The sequence below is a fragment of the Trichoplax adhaerens genome, genomic scaffold (assembly GCF_000150275.1).
Source record: "Trichoplax adhaerens TRIADscaffold_8 genomic scaffold, whole genome shotgun sequence".
Lineage (NCBI taxonomy): Eukaryota > Metazoa > Placozoa > Uniplacotomia > Trichoplacea > Trichoplacidae > Trichoplax > Trichoplax adhaerens.
Window position 1 is genome coordinate 2,270,572 of NW_002060950.1, and position 9,365 is coordinate 2,279,936.

General features: G+C 29.1%; 2 protein-coding genes across 2 annotated transcripts; both read left to right on the top strand.

Moving 5' to 3' along the window:
* Positions 1–1,595: 1,595 nt before the first annotated feature.
* Positions 1,596–3,997, top strand: TRIADDRAFT_58685 (uncharacterized protein; the record flags this gene model as incomplete). Its single annotated transcript, XM_002114605.1, has 8 exons — positions 1,596–1,660; positions 1,795–1,910; positions 2,499–2,572; positions 2,723–2,800; positions 3,125–3,297; positions 3,413–3,478; positions 3,658–3,781; positions 3,968–3,997. 8 exons carry the CDS (start codon positions 1,596–1,598, stop codon positions 3,995–3,997), a joined length of 726 nt encoding a protein of 241 aa, XP_002114641.1.
* An 862-nt stretch (positions 3,998–4,859) lies between these two features.
* TRIADDRAFT_58686 (uncharacterized protein) lies at positions 4,860–7,837 on the top strand (the record flags this gene model as incomplete). The annotated part of the gene is made up of 8 exons (XM_002114606.1): positions 4,860–4,913; positions 4,996–5,060; positions 5,286–5,396; positions 5,525–5,567; positions 5,934–6,048; positions 6,750–6,879; positions 6,983–7,052; positions 7,823–7,837. The coding sequence occupies 8 exons, from the start codon at positions 4,860–4,862 to the stop codon at positions 7,835–7,837; spliced, it is 603 nt and encodes a 200-aa protein (XP_002114642.1).
* Between the last annotated feature and the right edge of the window lie 1,528 nt (positions 7,838–9,365).

Below are 9,365 nucleotides of genomic sequence, written 5' to 3' on the forward strand. Positions count from 1 at the left end.
GCTTGGCTTTGAAAATTATCTAGTAGAGAGGTAATAATACCGCATATAGCTTTAAACTTTTGCGTTCATTATGGTTTAAAGAGGAAGACTACATTATGTCATCCAGTAGATTATACTTGCTGCTTTCATTCATAATACTAACTAACGGCTAATATTTAGATTTAGAATAGATTTTAGGCACTGTTTGATATGAAACTACGATGCTTTAACCAACATTCAATCTCAATTGAACGTGACTAGACAATCAGGATAATTTGAGTATGGAAAAATTGAAGAATGATAGCACATCAACTCAAAATAATCGATGGATGACCTTGTGGATGCGCTTTAAAAATTTTCTATATTATTTAAGAATTTGTAAGTTTTCAACTACCCTGTTTATCGTGATAAATTTTGTATGATCTCAAAGATAGATAAATGATAATTGTACATAATCGTGAAATTATTCATATATTAAAATTACTAAAATAGATCTACTTCTGGCTATAGATCATGGAAGTATCTCCATATGAGCTATTTACTATCTCTCTCTTTTATAATAACTTGGAAAAGATTAATTTTTCATGTCTAAGTCATTAAATCCGACAATAATTAAAGCAAAAACTACAGTACTGTGTGCTTATTTTCACTTTAGTGTTACAGATGTATAGTATGCTTTTTCAAATGCAGTAAGTATTAGATATGTTTATTTGATGGGAAAGTTGACAGAATTATTTAATTATTTTATGCCACGTTTATTTTATCGATCGGTTTGCATAATTTAGTCAAGACATCGAGACAATCGTGTATATCAATAGTAAAGTCTATACGCGATAAAGTAACTGCTTGTATTACATATTATCATAAAATAGCTCTGCAACAAGATAACGCAATGTACGATCAATAAGTCAATTCCTTGAACTACGTATCAAGGAACGATATTTGCACTATCAGGAACACTTTTGTTCTACTAGTAGACTACACAAAGACTTAGACGCTTCGTATTTTACGTTAAACACCAAGTTTAAGAATCCACTTAATTACATGATATACTGCATTTATATACTCTTCCTCGACAGTTCATGAGTCATAGTTAGTACGATTAACTTTGGAATCATTCACTGAATTAGACATAATTTTAGCTACTGCTCTCTAATGCAGACAACAGTATTTACGAACATAGACATCTGATGACTAATACAGAATAGTCAGATTACGGTATGTTATATTACGGGACATTTCCACAATAATTTACAATCTGCCGTAAGTAAGTTACAATCACAATGATTCGAACTATAGTTAGATAATTTGCATTCCCTAATATAACTATTAATTTCAGTATATTTATATATGTCACTGTCATAAAAAGCTAGTACTATATTAAAACACAGTATATCCAGATTAGAAATTAACTAAATAAGGATAGGCTAGCAAAATTATCCAACATAGATATTTCTACTCTAATACAGTATTAAACACTGTCACACTTCGTAGATAGAATCATCATTCAAAAGTCACAGAAAATAGCTAATATCAAGAGAGAATTAGAAAAAATTATAGATGGATGTAGAATTACTAATTTACGACTAGCTATCATAAAATCAATCTAAAGTCTGATGACTGTTAGTTCTGATTTCCTTTCTATGTTTGCTCTAGTTGATTTTGTTAAAAGTTTATCTTGGTAAATTCTTGATTAGCAATGATTACGATAAAATTTTCTTTTCTAGTGTAATTCTGTTTATAATAATTAGTAGACAAACTTATTATATCTAAGATGGAAGATATCCAGTCATTAATAATTTATCACTACTACAGGATTGATATGTATTTAAACACGCCAAATATTTGTAATAATAATTTTCCGTTCTTTTATATGCCATACCTCACAGATTTTATTTGCATTGCTTATATGCAAGGTTGCTCATTCCTTGGTAAGTAGCATAGTTGTAATTGAAGATAACTGTTGATAAAAATCAAGTATTGGGCATTATTTTGTCTAGATGGATTACCTTTGATTTATCAATTTGATATTTGTAGCTTTTATTGGATAATTTAAGTGTCTGACTTAAAAAAATCTATATTAAATGATTTTAGTTCAATTGATTTACAGTGTGATCTGTATTGGATGATTGATTAATAATCTATTTTTAATGATTTTGATTGATTAATTCATAGTATATGTTGGACGATTTAGTTGAATAGTGAACAATAATCCCTAATCTTAATGCATTATATAAACAATCGCAAGAAATATTACATTTTTAGTTCATTAACCAGGTATTAAACTAGAAACACTTACAGCTTATCATGTAGTACTGTATCTTGTAATCTTGGAAATATAATTTGTTATCTGCTAGATCTAGGTACTTAATGTTAATTAGTAAACTTAACTGTTTGGCAAGATTTGACAGCTGTAGTTGATTTACTGAATAAAACCCTGAAATTGTATTTCTTATACTTACTAAAAATGAAAAGTTGAGATTAGAATGTAAATAACAGTTTCACCTTGTTTCTTTCAGCATTACCAAATAGCATAGCTAATACTGGTATAAAGCCATTTATTGGTGTCTATTTCATAGCGTTAGTTGTAGAGGTAAGATGAATACGGTAGCTTGACCTATCATATGAAAATGAGATGATCAAATTATCCAATATAGATTTCAACTTATTTACATAATAGCAACGAACTATATTCATAATCTATCTGTATCAAATATTTTATATGCCTTCTCGATTCCAAAAGATTCCGTTAACCTTCTTGGTCTTGGTAATCATACAAAAAGCTGCAGTATTAAGAAAAAGTGGTCGATTATATGCCAAGGTAATAATCTATTTTAGCACTTCTATGTTTTCAATTCAAGTATCCAAAATCCGTGGGCTATCAAGATGAAGCACTACTGACCTAAATGGAATATTGAATATGCTTAAACTTGCAAGCAAAGACCTTAATTTACATTTTATAATGTTTTGGCATTGATTATTTGCGTTACTGTATTCAATGTCGTGATATAATGAATTTAAATTATTTGAATTTCATTAGATTATACTGATGTTGCTACATTAATAACTAATAAAAATCGTCTAATAAATTTCTATAAAATATCCGATAATACAGTTACTTTTTCATATACTGTGTAAATAACAGCTGAAGCAACTTAATGCCGATAATAGCGAGGATGATGATATTGATAGTGATGCTAAAGGCAGCGAGAACGAGAAGAAATTCAACGATACGGAAATTAATTTTCATCTACTTTCTGAGTCTTTTCTACCATGGTTTCTACAAATTGCTTTCGATGCCCTATGCTTCGGCTTGCTGTAAGTAGATGAAATGAATTAAAACCAATACATACCGTGAACTTGGATGGTATTGAATTGAGTTAGATTGATTGTATCTGAGTAAGATTCTGTTTTATAATGCAATGACGTTTAGATTTAATGCAGAAATTGCTAATGCCTTGTCGGGTAGTCAAGTTTTTGGTCATCTTCTTAGAATAAAGTAAGCTATCTGGGATTACAGATTTTCATCCCTGTTTATAATTATAGCTAAGTTATTTTTACAATAATAAAGATTTTAAATTTTCTTGCATCAGATGTTGATAGCAAATTCAGCGTATTGACTTTCAATTTATAGGTTAATCTCATCCTAATTGTTATTTTATTTGTTACTGCTTTCAGATTTAAGAATATTTTAGCACTCTTTGTTTGGATTGAAGTATTTCTACTGATTTTTGCTCGAAGACTTTTAAATCTTGTAATTCCGATAGCATCTTTAGTTAGATGTATTATATTACTAATAATGGTAAGTTAACTGACTTACAAGTACATCTATTAATCTAGATAATATTCAACGATATATTAGTGACCTGTCTCTGCTAAATTCAATCTAATTATTTTTAAGCTAAGATTAAGATCTTCAGTTCAGTTTGGGGTAGTTTACAACCGAAACTAAGGTCTTTGCTTTAAATTTTTATTATTCATACTGTAGCTATTGAAAGGCTTCCATATTTTAATTTAAATTAATAGTAGAGAAAATTTCCTGTAGCTAATAAATCTGGATTGTTAACAAGTAAGATTCAAGTCTCTCAGTTAAACTTAGATGGTTTGATAACTTACAATACCATTTTTATTACATTTAGTCATTATTAACTTAATTTTTGCTCTTTCTATTGAAGTAGACAATTAATAAATTAACAATAGTATCATATTAAATTTATATCATTGATATTGAAGAAAGTAATTTCCAGATAATTCAAACCCTTAATAATCAACATCATGGCTTTTTGAATAGTAGATTGAAATTGATCATTAATCCTACTATTTAAATATTTACGGTCTATTGCGTAAAATTAGATCATTAATTATCTATAATGATATGATCTTTAACATAATATTAATCATTTATAGCTAAACTCAAGATATTTTCTTTAATTTTAACAAATAAAAGCCGACATGATCGTCGCTCTAGTAAGCCAAATTTTTGCTAATACCTTAATTAAAACGACAACCTGCATTTTAGAAAGTAAACAAAGATCAAAGGCCGCTAATATGTACATATCTAATGTTTCATTTTTTTAAATTAGTTCGTAATGGATAGTTTATTTATACATTAAGTCTCAATTGTATAAATTAACTTTTCGTGAAGCAGTAAAATGTAGCTTTAACGAAATTTATTCGAGTGCCAGTTTTAGTATTTGATTAAGGATACTAATATCGATATAAATACTTCATATTTCATTATTTGAGAGCACTGTTCATTTCTTCATCGTTTATAGATAATTATTTGTTTTATCGTTGGTCATTCTGTACATCATCCGATCCACAATAGTTGGCAGCGTATATCATCTCCGTTCCTAATTTGTCTAGTTTCAATAGGAGGAATGGCTAGAATAATGCCATACTTGGCTAACTTTGTGCCGTTCGAAAGGAAAAATGTATATTAAATTACATAAAAAATTCTTCTAATCAGCAATGTATAGATTATCTTCTCACTTTGGATTATTTTTTATAAATTAGCTTATGTATTTGATTTTAACAACCGCGTTGGCTCAATGCTCTGTTGCACTCTTTAATATATTATGGTAAGATGAACTGTTACATCAGTAACTGTTATGCTTGCATTAAATTGAAAATATCAGCGGACGATTTTACAATGAATAGAACCTAGATTAAAAATGTTGCCTTAATTGGTATTTCCAACACTATTAAGATTACCAATATATATTTATAGAGGGTTACTGAAGAATCAATTACCGAATTAATTTTAAATTGATACCTATGGGATTACTGTATGCTCGTCTTTCTAGGGTTTATGCAGTTGTATCAGTAGTACCTCAAACTTGTCATGATATTCCTAGTACCTTTATGATTCAAAATTTAACAACGGAAAATTCACACTGCGATCTGACTTTGTTATGGTAAGACATACGGACCAACAATATTTAAGTTATATCGATTATGAGTGAACTTGTTTGTATTAATGCAAATAATCTGAAAACATTTACTTATTTTCTACTATTTATCACTTTAACCTGGCTGCAACTAGGGGGAAAAATCATGGCGAAATAGCTACTAATCCGTTAGTCAAAGTAAGCTAATTAATACTAGTAGCATAAGTGTATTTTACTTAATTATGGCGGAGCAATACCTATAATTATAAATCTACTTGTGTTCTTGATAATAAAGGCATTAAATTTTTGTTTTAAAATTGCATTTTGCTATTTGTCTTAGCTAAGTGCTAATGTTCATACTGCAAGTAGTAAAAGATTTAATAGCTAGATCTTTTCAACAATAGTTATATTATCTGTTTATTTAAGCGTATATGATATTCACCATGATTATCCCTAATTTCATATGGTCGTATCGATAATATTGTTGATTCTAGTGATACTACATACTGTTTAATCAAGAAAGTAGCATTACTTAATACTTATAATTCATCTGATCCAATTTAGATATTGACCATATATTACGTTCAATATAAATGGGTTGCGTCTGTTGTAATCGGCTGCCTAGTATTATCTACTCCAATGTCTTTTCTGGCAAACGGAATGCCATTAATAACATTAGGTAATTTCTTCATTCTTGTTTATTTTTTAGCTATAAATTATGTCATTCACCACGTATATTTGTAATTATATAAGCATTATATTAGCTTGTACTCCATATTCTTATTTGCTATAATACGCAGTTATCGTCTATACGCGTTATAGCCATGATTGTGGCATGTTTTGGTAAAGTATTATGATCATAATGAATGATTTAATTCATTGGATATATGTTATTGCCATTGTTTTATAATGCATTTTCTGTATTACTATAATTTTTTGAAATAACATTGATCATTGACCATGTAGTTATCGTTGTGGTGATAGCCTTGTCTTGAATTTTTACTGCTGTTGCGCTCCTTAAGTAAATTTGGACGAATAATAGGCCATGACTGCAGTGAATTGTTGAATACTCTTGATTGTTATTAGTTGGAATTAACGATGAGATACACTTTATGGTTAAAACAGTAATCTGACTTCAACTTAGCTACTAATTTTTATGATAAAGAATAGTTTTTGGATAGGCTTTGTCGGGTAATTTTAGCTTATTCTTCAAGCTCTTTTATACTATGCTATGATTACCTTAAATTTCGTTTCATCGTAATATTTGCAATCTATTTCAAAATTTTTAGCTTATTCAAAAGCATAGAGCAATGCATTAATGGTTATTTTTAATTCTTATACACGTTTATAATATACTTTATTTCATTGACATGGATTCAGCAAGTGGCATTAATGAGGGAATATGGCATCACTTTTTACCTGATGAACCTGTAGTGATATCAGAAGACAATCAACAAGTCGCAAAAAATTCGTCGAATAAGAAAAAACGTAACTTTCGTTTATGCATGCGGTAAAATCAACATGTAGCTAATTCAGTATTTACATATATATAACCTATCCCTCAGGCTAAAAGTATGACAATACTTAGGCTTATTGAATGTACATTGATCTAGATTATCGGAAATTCTACTTCAAGTGATTATATTTACTGCCCTTTATTTGATTTGCCTATTTTGTCCTCAGGTTTGATACATTGAACTTTATTAGGCATTATTTAATACTATAAAGATTATTAGATAAAGAAAGAAGCTAGTATAAGGTCCAATATAAAGATAGCTTTACTTTATTCTCTGATTGCAAATAGGCATTTTACATCTTCGCCAATTATGGTGCTTCATTAGCAAGTTTCCTATACAGTGGTATTTTCATTCCGATTCTCTTTTACATTGCTACAAGCAAAAAATATGAGTAAGTTAATATTTACCCTTTATCTAGTTCTATTACTTCTATTCTGTCATATATCGAAGCTTTTCACCTAGTAGCCGTCGGACATCCTACGATATTTTTGTATTTCCGCTTAAAGCATATTTTTAAATCTGTCGTACGATCAAGTTATGAGTAGAAATTAAGCATTATTTATAATCAGGAAGGACATTATAAAATTATTCCAAAATAATTTTAAATTAATTAGCTAAGATGCTACTAAGAGCAGAGAGTATTATATTAAATATAAATGGTTTAACAACTTAAGGCTTCTTTCAGGAAGAAGCATGAAAGATCTTGCTAGTATTATATGAATATTAGGAGGAAATATGGTTTTCTATTAATATATAAACATTTAGAAGTCATTTAGCTCTATTGCACGGGCATAAATTTCCTAAGCTTGCCTGTCTAGTAGTCAATTTTAGAAGTAATAGCGATAACGGGAAGGGAGAGAAGTGAATCACTAATTAAAAAGTATCTATTTAAGATATTGTTTAATGTCATTAAATTTGCATTTACATATTTTTCAGGCTTACTTTCTGTAGCATAATAAAGTAGTCTTAATAACATTAGTGATGAAGTAGAACATCGTGGCATATCGTTTCCTTCTTACTATCAACGTAATTTACTTGAAGGATACGGCTATACTGGAGAAAAAAAACGTTAGGATACTAGCAGTTCTGACAGTTTACAGAATATTTAAAAAAAATACCACTTGAAAACATACTACACGAATATAATTTAGAACTATTCTAGGAAATTCCTCTTTTTTCCTATACTGACAGCTAGCCCCGATAACTAAACGTATTTGCGATATGTTAAAAATAGAATTAGCTTTATGAAAGCTAACTTTTTATGGAAGAGCCGTTCAAGGTATTAACCTTAACACTATTGAATTACCAATATCAATTTAATATGCAACTATCCGAGAGAGTTGTCCGGTGGCAAATATGAGGGAGGAGAAAGAGGAATTGTTCGTATACTGTTTTAAACAAATATGGCCAATTAATCATTGTAATCTTTTTACCTCTCTACCAATGAGGAGTCAGATCGCGACGTGCCGAAGTCTTGTAAAATTATAATCTATTTTAAAAATAAAATTAAGAAAATTCCTGAAAATATTTCATTTCATGCAATTTAAATAAATACCAGTGATGATTTCTATAATTTAAATGTGGTTATAAATTTTATTATGCTGCTAGTTCATATGGAATAACAGGAAAATTTACGCAACTGTTTAATATGTACTATGCCTCCAGAATGACCAAATTCTTGAATATTCTTATTAGAACTATATTTTTACCTTGTTATTAGTGATATTGAGATTCCTCTGCCTGTGTCGTCTATGTTTCGCTATGTTGCGTCAATTTTGATGGTATTTTATGTGGCTATGGCTGTGGTTGCTATATTGGTTACAGTGAAAGTAATTCCTGATTAGTCTGCTTACAGATATTTATGGTCTGCTGTATTTTATTTGCCTTTCTTTATTATGGTGAAATCGCTATATAATAGTTCGTAACTATACAATAAACAGTTTCTGTCTACTGATAAATTACAGGATATTACTATTTATGTTTAATAAAAGAACTTAATATAGCATAAAAAGGAGGTGATATGTACCCCATTAATATCCTTGATTGCTACATTAAACATGATTAAGCTACCAATAATGGCTGTGTATCTGAATATTAGTTGATTACTTATATTAGACATTGGCGATTGCTATTGATAGATGGTTAATTAATTAAATAAATTATAATATACAGATTTATTTGAATTAATACGTGCATTAGAATGTATACTATAGTTGCGAAGATGCATAACAATTTACTATGTTGGACACTGATAATAGAGTAATCGAATCTTAGGAAGATCAACGCATATTTAAACTTGCTGGGTTATTTACCTCTCATAATATCGATAGCTGCAGTCAATACAGCAACACTCCATCCTTTTTACAGCTTTTTTACTGTAAATTGACTCAACCAAATGTATTTAAACAAAAGAATTTTAGAGTCTGTAATGGTTTCGGTTCAGGATATTTTAGATCAGATTTTAATGTTCAGTAGTTAA